This window comes from Liolophura sinensis, chromosome 1 (assembly GCF_032854445.1).
Source record: "Liolophura sinensis isolate JHLJ2023 chromosome 1, CUHK_Ljap_v2, whole genome shotgun sequence".
Taxonomy (NCBI): domain Eukaryota; kingdom Metazoa; phylum Mollusca; class Polyplacophora; order Chitonida; family Chitonidae; genus Liolophura; species Liolophura sinensis.
In genome coordinates this window covers 82063374-82079976 of record NC_088295.1, presented here as the reverse complement: position 1 = coordinate 82079976, position 16603 = coordinate 82063374, and the positions used below count along the sequence as shown (strand labels likewise).

Genomic DNA, 16603 nt, shown 5'->3' with positions numbered 1-16603 from the left:
CAAGTAATCAAAAGCCAACAACGGTTGATCCGACCACACAACCAACATCCACTTCTGCACCATCAACAACTTTGAGCAGTACAGTGTCCCAGGACACTTCCTCCTCTTCCGCAGCGACCACACAATCTACGGTGCCTGCCGCTGTCGACACAACAGATTCTACAGTGTCTACCCAGACCACTGCCTCGGTACATACGAGTACAACGCTAGATGTTTCGCAGTCCACACCAACGGCGACGGAAATTTCCTCAACACAGACATCAACCACAAAGTCCAGCTCAAAGCAGCCGGACACTTCAACCGCCAAAACCGTTACATTTTCTACCCCATCCGTAGCGCCAACACCGATACCTAGTACCCAAACTACAGACATGTCCACAGCAGGTACCACAACAAGCAGTAAAGATGTAAGCAGTACTCAGACTGTTACAACAGCAAGTACTCAAGAGCCAACAACGGTTGAGGCGACCACACAACCAACATCCACTTCTGCACCATCAACAACTTTGAGCAGTACAGTGTCCCAGGACACTTCCTCCTCTTCCGCAGTGACCACACAATCTACGGTGTCTGCCGCTGTCCCCACAACAGATTTTACAGTGTCTACCCAGACCACTGCCTCGGTACATACGAGTACAACGCAAGATGTTTCGCAGTCCACACCAACGGCGACGGAAGTTTCCTCAACACAGACATCAACCACAAAGTCCAGCTCAACGCAGCCGGACATTTCAACTGCCACCACCGTTACATTTTCTACCCCATCCGTAACGCCAACACTGACACCTACTACCCAAACTACAGACATGTCCACAGCAGGTATCACAACAAGCAGTAAAGATGTAACCAGTACTCAGTCTGTTACAACAGCAAGTACTCAAGAGCCAACAACTGTTGAGCCGACCACACAACCAACATCCACTTCTGCACCATCAACAATTTTGAGCAGATCAGTGTCCCAGGACACTTCCTCCTCTTCCGCAGCGACCACACAATCTACGGTGTCTGCCGCTGTCCCCACAAAAGATTCTACAGTGTCTACCCAGACCACTGCCTCTGTACATACGAGTACAACGCAAGATGTTTCGCAGTCCACACCAACGGCGACGGAAGTTTCCTCAACACAGACATCAACCACAAAGTCCAGCTCAACGCAGCCGGACATTTCAACCGCCACCACCGTTACATTTTCTACCCCATCCGTAACGCCAACACTGACACCTACTACCCAAACTACAGACATGTCCACGGAAGGTACCACAACAAGCAGTAAAGATGTAACCAGTACTCAGTCTGTTACAACAGCAAGTACTCAAGAGCCAACAACGGTTGAGCCGACCACACAACCAACATCCACTTCTGCACCATCAACAACTTTGAGCAGTACAGTGTCCCAGGACGCTTCCTCCTCTTCCGCAGCGACCACACACTCTACGGTGTCTGCTGATGTCCCCACAACAGATTCTACAGTGTCTACCCAGACCACTGCCTCGGTACATACGAGTACAACGCAAGATGTTTCGCAGTCCACACCAACGGCGACGGAAGTTTCCTCAACACAGACATCAACCACAAAGTCCAGCTCAACGCAGCCGGACACTTCAACCGCCGCCACCGTTACATTTTCTACCCCATCCGTAGCGCCAACACTGACACCTAATACCCAAACTACAGACATGTCCACAGCAGGTACCATAACAAGCAGTAAAGATGTAACCAGTACTCAGTCTGTTACAACAGCAAGTACTCAAGAGCCAACAACGGTTGAGCCGACCACACAACCAACATCCACTTCTGCACCATCAACAACTTTGAGCAGTACAGTGTCCCAGGACACTTCCTCCTCTTCCGAAGCGACCACACAATATACGGTGTCTGCTGATGTCCCCACAACAGATTCTACAGTGTCTACCCAGACCACTGCCTCGGTACATACGAGTACAACGCAAGATGTTTCGCAGTCCACACCAACGGCGACAGAAGTTTCCTCAACACAGACATCAACCACAAAGTCCAGCTCAACGCAGCCGGACACTTCAACCGCCACCACCGTTACATTTTCTACCCCATCCGTAGCGCCAACACTGACACCTACTACCCAAACTACAGACTTGTCCACAGCAGGTACCACAACAAGCAGTAAAGATGTAACCAGTACTCAGTCTGTTACAACAGCAAGTACTCAAGAGCCAACAACTGTTGAGCCGACCACACAACCAACATCCACTTCTGCACAATCAACAACTTTGAGCAGTACAGTGTCCCAGGACACTTCCTCCTCTTCCGCAGTGACAACACAATCTACGGTGTCTGCCGCTGTCCCCACAAAAGATTCTACAGTGTCTACCCAGACCACTGCCTCGGTACATACGAGTACAACGCAAGATGTTTTGCAGTCCACACCAACGGCGACGGAAGTTTCCTCAACACAGACATCAACCACAAAGTCCAGCTCAACGCAGCCGGACACTTCAACCGCCACCACCGTTACATTTTCTACCCCATCCGTAACGCCAACACTGACACCTACTACCCAAACTACAGACATGTCCACAGCAGGTAGCACAACAAGCAGTAAAGATGTAACCATTACTCAGTCTGTTACAACAGCAAGTACTCAAGAGCCAACAACGGTTGAGCCGACCACACAACCAACATCCACTTCTGCACAATCAACAACTTTGAGCAGTACAGTGTCCCAGGACACTTCCTCCTCTTCTGGAGCGACCACACAATCTACGGTGTCTGCCGCTGTCCCCACAACAGATTCTACAGTGTCTACCCAGACCACTGCCTCGGTACATACGAGTACAACGCAAGATGTTTCGCAGTCCACACCAACGGCGACAGAAGTTTCCTTAACACAGACATCAACCACAAAGTCCAGATCAACGCAGCCGGACATTTCAACCGCCACCACCGTTACATTTTCTACCCCATCCGTAACGCCAACACTGACACCTACTACCCAAACTACAGACATGTCCACAGCAGGTAGCACAACAAGCAGTAAAGATGTAACCATTACTCAGTCTGTTACAACAGCAAGTACTCAAGAGCCAACAACGGTTGAGCCGACCACACAACCAACATCCACTTCTGCACAATCAACAACTTTGAGCAGTACAGTGTCCCAGGACACTTCCTCCTCTTCTGGAGCGACCACACAATCTACGGTGTCTGCCGCTGTCCCCACAACAGATTCTACAGTGTCTACCCAGACCACTGCCTCGGTACATACGAGTACAACGCAAGATGTTTCGCAGTCCACACCAACGGCGACAGAAGTTTCCTTAACACAGACATCAACCACAAAGTCCAGATCAACGCAGCCGGACATTTCAACCGCCACCACCGTTACATTTTCTACCCCATCCGTCACACCAACACTGACAACTACTACCCAAACTACAGACATGTCCACAGCAGGTACCACAACAAGCAGTAAAGATGTAACCAGTACTCAGTCTGTTACAACAGCAAGTAATCAAAAGTCAACAACGGTTGATCCGACCACACAACCAACATCCACTTCTGCACCATCAACAACTTTGAGCAGTACAGTGTCCCAGGACACTTCCTCCTCTTCCGCAGCGACCACACAATCTACGGTGCCTGCCGCTGTCGACACAACAGATTCTACAGTGTCTACCCAGACCACTGCCTCGGTACATACGAGTACAACGCAAGATGTTTCGCAGTCCACACCAACGGCGACGGAAATTTCCTCAACACAGACATCAACCACAAAGTCCAGCTCAAAGCAGCCGGACACTTCAACCGCCAAAACCGTTACATTTTCTACCCCATCCGTAGCGCCAACACCGATACCTAGTACCCAAACTACAGACATGTCCACAGCAGGTACCACAACAAGCAGTAAAGATGTAAGCAGTACTCAGACTGTTACAACAGCAAGTACTCAAGAGCCAACAACGGTTGAGGCGACCACACAACCAACATCCACTTCTGCACCATCAACAACTTTGAGCAGTACAGTGTCCCAGGACACTTCCTCCTCTTCCGCAGTGACCACACAATCTACGGTGTCTGCCGCTGTCCCCACAACAGATTTTACAGTGTCTACCCAGACCACTGCCTCGGTACATACGAGTACAACGCAAGATGTTTCGCAGTCCACACCAACGGCGACGGAAGTTTCCTCAACACAGACATCAACCACAAAGTCCAGCTCAACGCAGCCGGACATTTCAACTGCCACCACCGTTACATTTTCTACCCCATCCGTAACGCCAACACTGACACCTACTACCCAAACTACAGACATGTCCACAGCAGGTACCACAACAAGCAGTAAAGATGTAACCAGTAGTCAGTCTGTTACAACAGCAAGTACTCAAGAGCCAACAACTGTTGAGGCGACCACACAACCAACATCCACTTCTGCACCATCAACAACTTTGAGCAGTACAGTGTCCCAGGTCACTTCCTCCTCTTCCGCAGCAACCACACAATCTACGATGTCTGCCGCTGTCCCCACAACAGATTCTACAGTGTCTACCCAGACCACTGCCTCGGTACATACGAGTACAACGCAAGATGTTTCGCAGTCCACACCAACGGCGACGGAAGTTTCCTCACCACAGACATCAACCACAAAGTCCAGCTCAACGCAACCGGACACTTCAACCGCCAACACCGTTACATTTTCTACCCCATCCGTAACGCCAACACTGACACCTACTACCCAAACTACAGACACGTCCACAGCAGGTACCACAACAAGCAGTAAAGATGTAACCAGTACTCAGTCTGTTACAACAGCAAGTACTAAAGAGCCAACAACTGTTGAGGCGACCACACAACCAACATCCACTTCTGCACCATCAACAACTTTGAGCAGTACAGTGTCCCAGGACACTTCCTCCTCTTCCGCAGTGACCACACAATCTACGGTGTCTGCCGCTGTCCCCACAACAGATTCTACAGTGTCTACCCAGACCACTGCCTCGGTACATACGAGTACTACGCAAGATGTTTCGCAGTCCACACCAACGGCGACGGAAGTTTCCTCAACACAGACATCAACCAGTACTCAGTCTGTTACAACAGCAAGTACTCAAGAGCCAACAACGGTTGAGGCGACCACACAACCAACATCCACTTCTGCACCATCAACAACTTTGAGCAGTACAGTGTCCCAGGATACTTCCTCCTTTTCCGCATCTACGACACAATCTACGGTGTCTGCCGCTGTCCCCACAACAGATTCTACAGTGTTTACCCAGACCACTGCCTCGGTACATACAAGTACAACGCAAGATGTTTCGCAGTCCACACCAACGGCGACGGAAGTTTCCCCAACACAGACATCAACCACAAAGTCCAGCTCAACGCAGCCGGACATTTCAACCGCCACCACCGTTACATTTTCTACCCCATCCGTAACGCCAACACTGACACCTACTACCCAAACTACAGACATGTCCACAGCAGGTACCACAACAAGCAGTAAAGATGTAACCAGTAGTCAGTCTGTTACAACAGCAAGTACTCAAGAGCCAACAACGGTTGAGCCGACCACACAACCAACATCCACTTCTGCACCATCAACAACTTTGAGCAGTACAGTGTCCCAGGACACTTCCTCCTCTTCCGCATCGACAACACAGTCTACGGTGTCTCCCGATGTCCCCACAACAGATTCTACAGTGTCTACCCAGACCACTGCCTCGGTACATACTAGTACAACACAAGATGTTTCGCAGTCCACACCAACGACGACGGAAGTTTCCTCAACACAGACATCAACCACAAAGTCCAGCTCAACGCAGCCGGACATTTCAACTGCCACCACCGTTACATTTTCTACCCCATCCGTAACGCCAACACTGACACCTAATACCCAAACTACAGACATGTCCACAGCAGGTACCATAACAAGCAGTAAAGATGTAACCAGTACTCAGTCTGTTACAACAGCAAGTACTCAAGAGCCAACAACGGTTGAGCCGACCACACAACCAACATCCACTTCTGCACCATCAACAACTTTGAGCAGTACAGTGTCCCAGGACACTTCCTCCTCTTCCGAAGCGACCACACAATATACGGTGTCTGCTGATGTCCCCACAACAGATTCTACAGTGTCTACCCAGACCACTGCCTCGGTACATACGAGTACAACGCAAGATGTTTCGCAGTCCACACCAACGGCGACAGAAGTTTTCTCAACACAGACATCAACCACAAAGTCCAGCTCAACGCAGCCGGACATTTCAACCGCCACCACCGTTACATTTTCTACCCCATCCGTAACGCCAACACTGACACCTACTACTCAAACTACAGACATGTCCACAGCAGGAACCATAACAAGCAGTAAAGATGTAACCAGTACTCAGTCTGTTACAACAGCAAGTACTCAAGAGCCAACAACGGTTGAGCCGACCACACAACCAACATCCACTTCTGCACCATCAACAACTTTGAGCAGTACAGTGTCCCAGGACACTTCCTCCTCTTCCGCAGCGACCACACAATCTACGGTGTCTGCCGCTGTCCCCACAAAAGATTCTACACTGTCTACTCAGACCACTGCCTCGGTACATACGAGTACAACGCAAGATGTTTCGCAGTCCACACCAACGGCGACGGAAGTTTCCTCAACACAGACATCAACCACAAAGTCCAGCTCAACGCAGCCGGACATTTCAACCGCCACCACCGTTACATTTTCTACCCCATCCGTAGCGCCAACACTGACACCTACTACCCAAACTTCAGACATGTCCACAGCAGGTACCACAACAAGCAGTAAAGATGTAACCAGTACTCAGTCTGTTACAACAGCAAGTACTCAAGAGCCAACAACTGTTGATCCGACCACACAACCAACATCCACTTCTGCACCATCAACAACTTTGAGCAGTACAGTGTCCCAGGACACTTCCTCCTCTTCCGCAGCGACCACACAATCTACGGTGTCTGCCGCTGTCCCCACAACAGATTCTACAGTGTCTACCCAGACCACTGCCTCGGTACATACGAGTACAACGCAAGATGTTTTGCAGTCCACACCAACGGCGACGGAAGCTTCCGCAACACAGACATCAACCACAAATTCAAGCTCAACGCAGCCGGACACTTCAACCGCCACCACCGTTACATTTTCTACCCCATCCGTAACGCCAACACTGACACCTAATACACAAACTACAGACATGTCCACAGCAGGTACCATAACAAGCAGTAAAGATGTAACCAGTACTCAGTCTGTTACAACAGCAAGTACTCAAGAGCCAACAACGGTTGAGCCGACCACACAACCAACATCCACTTCTGCACAATCAACAACTTTGAGCAGTACAGTGTCCCAGGACACTTCCTCCTCTTCCGAAGCGACCACACAATATACGGTGTCTGCCGCTGTCCCCACAACAGATTCTACAGTGTCTACCCAGACCACTGCCTCGGTACATACGAGTACTACACAAGATGTTTCGCAGTCCACACCAACGGCGACAGAAGTTTCCTCAACACAGACATCAACCACAAAGTCCAGCTCAACGCAGCCGGACATTTCAACCGCCACCACCGTTACATTTTCTACCCCATCCGTAACGCCAACACTGACACCTACTACTCAAACTACTGACATGTCCACAGCAGGAACCATAACAAACAGTAAAGATGTAACCAGTACTCAGTCTGTTACAACAGCAAGTACTCAAGAGCCAACAACGGTTGAGCCGACCACACAACCAACATCCACTTCTGCACCATCAACAACTTTGAGCAGTACAGTGTCCCAGGACACTTCCTCCTCTTCCGCAGCGACCACACAATCTACGGTGTCTGCCGCTGTCCCCACAAAAGATTCTACACTGTCTACTCAGACCACTGCCTCGGTACATACGAGTACAACGCAAGATGTTTCGCAGTCCACACCAACGGCGACGGAAGTTTCCTCAACACAGACATCAACCACAAAGTCCAGCTCAACGCAGCCGGACATTTCAACCGCCACCACCGTTACATTTTCTACCCCATCCGTAGCGCCAACACTGACACCTACTACCCAAACTACAGACATGTCCACAGCAGGTATCACAACAAGCAGTAAAGATGTAACCAGTAGTCAGTCTGTTACAACAGCAAGTACTCAAGAGCCAACAACTGTTGATCCGACCACACAACCAACATCCACTTCTGCACCATCAACAACTTTGAGCAGTACAGTGTCCCAGGACACTTCCTCCTCTTCCGCAGCGACCACACAATCTACGGTGTCTGCCGCTGTCCCCACAACAGATTCTACAGTGTCTACCCAGACCACTGCCTCGGTACATACGAGTACAACGCAAGATGTTTCGCAGTCCACACCAACGGCGACGGAAGCTTCCGCAACACAGACATCAACCACAAAGTCAAGCTCAACGCAGCCGGACACTTCAACCGCCACCACCGTTACATTTTCTACCCCATCCGTAACGCCAACACTGACACCTACTACCCAAACTACAGACTTGTCCACAGCAGGTACCACAACAAGCAGTAAAGATGTAACCAGTACTCAGTCTGTTACAACAGCAAGTACTCAAGAGCCAACAACTGTTGAGCCGACCACACAACCAACATCCACTTCTGCACAATCAACAACTTTGAGCAGTACAGTGTCCCAGGACACTTCCTCCTCTTCCGCAGTGACAACACAATCTACGGTGTCTGCCGCTGTCCCCATAAAAGATTCTACAGTGTCTACCCAGACCACTGCCTCGGTACATACGAGTACAACGCAAGATGTTTTGCAGTCCACACCAACGGCGACGGAAGTTTCCTCAACACAGACATCAACCACAAAGTCCAGCTCAACGCAGCCGGACACTTCAACGGCCACCACCGTTACATTTTCTACCCCATCCGTAACGCCAACACTGACACCTACTACCCAAACTACAGACATGTCCACAGCAGGTACCACAACAAGCAGTAAAGATGTAACCATTACTCAGTCTGTTACAACAGCAAGTACTCAAGAGCCAACAACGGTTGAGCCGACCACACAACCAACATCCACTTCTGCACAATCAACAACTTTGAGCAGTACAGTGTCCCAGGACACTTCCTCCTCTTCTGGAGCGACCACACAATCTACGGTGTCTGCCGCTGTCCCCACAACAGATTCTACAGTGTCTACCCAGACCACTGCCTCGGTACATACGAGTACAACGCAAGATGTTTCGCAGTCCACACCAACGGCGACAGAAGTTTCCTTAACACAGACATCAACCACAAAGTCCAGATCAACGCAGCCGGACATTTCAACCGCCACCACCGTTACATTTTCTACCCCATCCGTAACGCCAACACTGACAACTACTACCCAAACTACAGACATGTCCACAGCAGGTACCACAACAAGCAGTAAAGATGTAACCAGTACTCAGTCTGTTACAACAGCAAGTAATCAAAAGCCAACAACGGTTGATCCGACCACACAACCAACATCCACTTCTGCACCATCAACAACTTTGAGCAGTACAGTGTCCCAGGACACTTCCTCCTCTTCCGCAGCGACCACACAATCTACGGTGCCTGCCGCTGTCGACACAACAGATTCTACAGTGTCTACCCAGACCACTGCCTCGGTACATACGAGTACAACGCTAGATGTTTCGCAGTCCACACCAACGGCGACGGAAATTTCCTCAACACAGACATCAACCACAAAGTCCAGCTCAAAGCAGCCGGACACTTCAACCGCCAAAACCGTTACATTTTCTACCCCATCCGTAGCGCCAACACCGATACCTAGTACCCAAACTACAGACATGTCCACAGCAGGTACCACAACAAGCAGTAAAGATGTAAGCAGTACTCAGACTGTTACAACAGCAAGTACTCAAGAGCCAACAACGGTTGAGGCGACCACACAACCAACATCCACTTCTGCACCATCAACAACTTTGAGCAGTACAGTGTCCCAGGACACTTCCTCCTCTTCCGCAGTGACCACACAATCTACGGTGTCTGCCGCTGTCCCCACAACAGATTTTACAGTGTCTACCCAGACCACTGCCTCGGTACATACGAGTACAACGCAAGATGTTTCGCAGTCCACACCAACGGCGACGGAAGTTTCCTCAACACAGACATCAACCACAAAGTCCAGCTCAACGCAGCCGGACATTTCAACTGCCACCACCGTTACATTTTCTACCCCATCCGTAACGCCAACACTGACACCTACTACCCAAACTACAGACATGTCCACAGCAGGTATCACAACAAGCAGTAAAGATGTAACCAGTACTCAGTCTGTTACAACAGCAAGTACTCAAGAGCCAACAACTGTTGAGCCGACCACACAACCAACATCCACTTCTGCACCATCAACAATTTTGAGCAGATCAGTGTCCCAGGACACTTCCTCCTCTTCCGCAGCGACCACACAATCTACGGTGTCTGCCGCTGTCCCCACAAAAGATTCTACAGTGTCTACCCAGACCACTGCCTCTGTACATACAAGTACAACGCAAGATGTTTCGCAGTCCACACCAACGGCGACGGAAGTTTCCTCAACACAGACATCAACCACAAAGTCCAGCTCAACGCAGCCGGAAACTTCAACCGCCACCACCGTTACATTTTCTACCCCATCCGTAACGCCAACACTGACACCTACTACCCAAACTACAGACATGTCCACGGAAGGTACCACAACAAGCAGTAAAGATGTAACCAGTACTCAGTCTGTTACAACAGCAAGTACTCAAGAGCCAACAACGGTTGAGCCGACCACACAACCAACATCCACTTCTGCACCATCAACAACTTTGAGCAGTACAGTGTCCCAGGACGCTTCCTCCTCTTCCGCAGCGACCACACACTCTACGGTGTCTGCTGATGTCCCCACAACAGATTCTACAGTGTCTACCCAGACCACTGCCTCGGTACATACGAGTACAACGCAAGATGTTTCGCAGTCCACACCAACGGCGACGGAAGTTTCCTCAACACAGACATCAACCACAAAGTCCAGCTCAACGCAGCCGGACACTTCAACCGCCACCACCGTTACATTTTCTACCCCATCCGTAGCGCCAACACTGACACCTAATACCCAAACTACAGACATGTCCACAGCAGGTACCATAACAAGCAGTAAAGATGTAACCAGTACTCAGTCTGTTACAACAGCAAGTACTCAAGAGCCAACAACGGTTGAGCCGACCACACAACCAACATCCACTTCTGCACCATCAACAACTTTGAGCAGTACAGTGTCCCAGGACACTTCCTCCTCTTCCGAAGCGACCACACAATATACGGTGTCTGCTGATGTCCCCACAACAGATTCTACAGTGTCTACCCAGACCACTGCCTCGGTACATACGAGTACAACGCAAGATGTTTCGCAGTCCACACCAACGGCGACAGAAGTTTCCTCAACACAGACATCAACCACAAAGTCCAGCTCAACGCAGCCGGACACTTCAACCGCCACCACCGTTACATTTTCTACCCCATCCGTAGCGCCAACACTGACACCTACTACCCAAACTACAGACTTGTCCACAGCAGGTACCACAACAAGCAGTAAAGATGTAACCAGTACTCAGTCTGTTACAACAGCAAGTACTCAAGAGCCAACAACTGTTGAGCCGACCACACAACCAACATCCACTTCTGCACAATCAACAACTTTGAGCAGTACAGTGTCCCAGGACACTTCCTCCTCTTCCGCAGTGACAACACAATCTACGGTGTCTGCCGCTGTCCCCACAAAAGATTCTACAGTGTCTACCCAGACCACTGCCTCGGTACATACGAGTACAACGCAAGATGTTTTGCAGTCCACACCAACGGCGACGGAAGTTTCCTCAACACAGACATCAACCACAAAGTCCAGCTCAACGCAGCCGGACACTTCAACGGCCACCACCGTTACATTTTCTACCCCATCCGTAACGCCAACACTGACACCTACTACCCAAACTACAGACATGTCCACAGCAGGTAGCACAACAAGCAGTAAAGATGTAACCATTAATCAGTCTGTTACAACAGCAAGTACTCAAGAGCCAACAACGGTTGAGCCGACCACACAACCAACATCCACTTCTGCACAATCAACAACTTTGAGCAGTACAGTGTCCCAGGACACTTCCTCCTCTTCTGGAGCGACCACACAATCTACGGTGTCTGCCGCTGTCCCCACAACAGATTCTACAGTGTCTACCCAGACCACTGCCTCGGTACATACGAGTACAACGCAAGATGTTTCGCAGTCCACACCAACGGCGACAGAAGTTTCCTTAACACAGACATCAACCACAAAGTCCAGATCAACGCAGCCGGACATTTCAACCGCCACCACCGTTACATTTTCTACCCCATCCGTCACACCAACACTGACAACTACTACCCAAACTACAGACATGTCCACAGCAGGTACCACAACAAGCAGTAAAGATGTAACCAGTACTCAGTCTGTTACAACAGCAAGTAATCAAAAGTCAACAACGGTTGATCCGACCACACAACCAACATCCACTTCTGCACCATCAACAACTTTGAGCAGTACAGTGTCCCAGGACACTTCCTCCTCTTCCGCAGCGACCACACAATCTACGGTGCCTGCCGCTGTCGACACAACAGATTCTACAGTGTCTACCCAGACCACTGCCTCGGTACATACGAGTACAACGCAAGATGTTTCGCAGTCCACACCAACGGCGACGGAAATTTCCTCAACACAGACATCAACCACAAAGTCCAGCTCAAAGCAGCCGGACACTTCAACCGCCAGAACCGTTACATTTTCTACCCCATCCGTAGCGCCAACACCGATACCTAGTACCCAAACTACAGACATGTCCACAGCAGGTACCACAACAAGCAGTAAAGATGTAAGCAGTACTCAGACTGTTACAACAGCAAGTACTCAAGAGCCAACAACGGTTGAGGCGACCACACAACCAACATCCACTTCTGCACCATCAACAACTTTGAGCAGTACAGTGTCCCAGGACACTTCTTCCTCTTCCGCAGTGACCACACAATCTACGGTGTCTGCCGCTGTCCCCACAACAGATTTTACAGTGTCTACCCAGACCACTGCCTCGGTACATACGAGTACAACGCAAGATGTTTCGCAGTCCACACCAACGGCGACGGAAGTTTCCTCAACACAGACATCAACCACAAAGTCCAGCTCAACGCAGCCGGACATTTCAACTGCCACCACCGTTACATTTTCTACCCCATCCGTAACGCCAACACTGACACCTACTACCCAAACTACAGACATGTCCACAGCAGGTACGACAACAAGCAGTAAAGATGTAACCAGTAGTCAGTCTGTTACAACAGCAAGTACTCAAGAGCCAACAACTGTTGAGGCGACCACACAACCAACATCCACTTCTGCACCATCAACAACTTTGAGCAGTACAGTGTCCCAGGTCACTTCCTCCTCTTCCGCAGCAACCACACAATCTACGATGTCTGCCGCTGTCCCCACAACAGATTCTACAGTGTCTACCCAGACCACTGCCTCGGTACATACGAGTACAACGCAAGATGTTTCGCAGTCCACACCAACGGCGACGGAAGTTTCCTCACCACAGACATCAACCACAAAGTCCAGCTCAACGCAACCGGACACTTCAACCGCCAACACCGTTACATTTTCTACCCCATCCGTAACGCCAACACTGACACCTACTACCCAAACTACAGACACGTCCACAGCAGGTACCACAACAAGCAGTAAAGATGTAACCAGTACTCAGTCTGTTACAACAGCAAGTACTAAAGAGCCAACAACTGTTGAGGCGACCACACAACCAACATCCACTTCTGCACCATCAACAACTTTGAGCAGTACAGTGTCCCAGGACACTTCCTCCTCTTCCGCAGTGACCACACAATCTACGGTGTCTGCCGCTGTCGACACAACAGATTCTACAGTGTCTACCCAGACCACTGCCTCGGTACATACGAGTACAACGCAAGATGTTTCGCAGTCCACACCAACGGCGACGGAAGTTTCCTCAACACAGACATCAACCACAAAGTCCAGCTCAACGCAGCCGGACATTTCAACCGCCACCACCGTTACATTTTCTACCCCATCCGTAACGCCAACACTGACACCTACTACCCAAACTACAGACATGTCCACAGCAGGTACCACAACAAGCAGTAAAGATGTAACCAGTACTCAGACTGTTACAACAGCAAGTACTCAAGAGCCAACAACTGTTGAGGCGACCACACAACCAACATCCACTTCTGCACCATCAACAACTTTGAGCAGTACAGTGTCCCAGGACACTTCCTCCTCTTCCGCAGTGACAACACAATCTGCAGTGTCTGCCGCTGTCCCCAAAACAGATTCTACAGTGTCTACCCAGACCACTGCCTCGGTACATACGAGTACAACGCAAGATGTTTCGCAGTCCACACCAACGGCGACGGAAGTTTCCTCAACACAGACATCAACCACAAAGTCCAGCTCAACGCAGCCGGACATTCCAACCGCCACCACCGTTACATTTTCTACCCCATCCGTAACGCCAACACTGACACCTACTACCCAAACTACACACATGTCCACAGCAGGTACCACAACAAGCAGTAAAGATGTAACCAGTACTCAGTCTGTTACAACAGCAAGCACTCAAGAGCCAACAACTGTTGAGGCGACCACACAACCAACATCCACTTCTGCACCATCAACAACTTTGAGCAGTGCTGTGTCCCAGGACACTTCCCCATCTTCCGCAGCGACCACACAATCTACGATGTCTGCCGATGTCCCTACAACATATTCCACAGTGTCTACCCAGACAACTGCCTCGGTACATACGAGTACAAAGCAAGATGTTTTGCAGTCCTCACCAACGGCGACGGAAGTTTCCTCAACACAGACATCAAGCACAAAGTCCAGCTCAACGCAGCCTGACCTTTCAACCGCCGACACTGTTACATTTTCTACCCCATCCGTAACGCCAACACTGACACCTACTACCCAAACTACAGACATGTCCACAACAGGTACCACAACAACCACTACAGGTAAAACCAGTGGTCAGTCTGTTACAACAGCAAGTACTCAAGAGCCAACAACGGTTGAGCCGAACACACAACCAACGTCCACTTCTGCACCATCAACAACTTTGAGCAGTACAGTGTCCCAGGACACTTCCTCCTCTTCCGCAGCTACAACACAATCTACGGTGTCTGCCGCTGTCCCCACAAAAGATTCTACAGTGTCTACCCAGACAACCGCCTCGGTACATACGAGTACAACGCAAGATGTTTCGCAGTCCACACCAACGGCGACGGAAGTTTCCTCAACACAGACATCAACCACAAAGTCCAGCTCAACGCAGCCGGACATTTCAACCGCCACCACCGTTACATTTTCTACCCCATCCGTAACGCCAACACTGACACCTACTACCCAAACTACAGACATGTCCACAGCAGGTACCACAACAAGCAGTAAAGATGTAACCAGTACTCAGACTGTTACAACAGCAAGTACTCAAGAGCCAACAACGGTTGAGCCGACCACACAACCAACATCCACTTCTGCACCATCAACAACTTTGAGCAGTACATTGTCCCAGGACACTTCCTCCTCTTCCGCAGTGACAACACAATCTACGGTGTCTGCCGCTGTCCCCACAAAAGATTCTACAGTGTCTACCCAGACCACTGCCTCGGTACATACGAGTACAACGCAAGATGTTTCGCAGTCCACACCAACGGCGACGGAAGTTTCCTCAACACAGACATTAACCACAAAGTCCAGCTCAACGCAGCCGGACATTTCAACCGCCACCACCGTTACATTTTCTACCCCTTCCGTAACGCCAACACTTACACCTAATACCCAAACTACAGACATGTCCACAGCAGGTACCATAACAAGCAGTAAAGATGTAACCAGTACTCAGTCTGTTACAACAGCAAGTACTCAAGAGCCAGCAACAGTTGAGCCGACCACACAACCAACATCCACTTCTGCACCATCAACAACTTTGAGCAGTACAGTGTCCCAGGACACTTCCTCCTCTTCCGCAGCTACCACACAATCTACGGTGTCTTCCTCTCTCCCCACAAAAAATTCTACAGTGTCTACCCAGACAACTGCCTCGGTACATACGAGTATAACGCAAGATGTTTCGCAGTCCACACCAACGGCGACGGAAGTTTCCCCAACACAGGCATCAACCACAAAGTCCAGCTCAACGCAGCCGGACATTTTAACCGCCACCACCATTACATTTTCTACCCCATCCGTAACGCCAACACTGACACCTACTACCCAAACTACAGACATGTCCACAGCAGGTACCACAACAAGCAGTAAAGATGTAACCAGTACTCAGTCTCTTAACACAGCAAGAACTCAAGAGCCAACAACGGTTGGGCCGACCACACAACCAACATCCACTTCTGCACCATCAAGAACTTTGACCAGTACAGTGTCCCAGGACACATCATCCTCTTCCGCAGCGACCACACAATCTACGGTGTCTGCCGCTGTCCCCACAACAGATTCTACAGTGTCTACCCAGACAACTGCCTCGGTACATACGAGTACAATGCAAGATGTTTCGCA

The 16603-nt window shown here is 50.0% G+C and overlaps 1 protein-coding gene across 1 annotated transcript in view; it reads left to right on the top strand.

The window, feature by feature from the left end:
- Positions 1-16351, top strand: part of LOC135464644 (mucin-2-like) — a 33661-nt gene extending 17310 nt beyond the window's left edge. Inside the window, exons 3-7 of the mRNA XM_064742122.1 lie at positions 3132-3176; positions 3573-3678; positions 3916-4046; positions 5634-5779; positions 16063-16351. Coding sequence (XP_064598192.1) covers positions 3132-3176; positions 3573-3678; positions 3916-4046; positions 5634-5779; positions 16063-16351 — 717 coding nt within the window. The remainder of the gene's footprint in view (positions 1-3131; positions 3177-3572; positions 3679-3915; positions 4047-5633; positions 5780-16062) is intronic.
- The last annotated feature ends 252 nt before the right edge of the window (positions 16352-16603 follow it).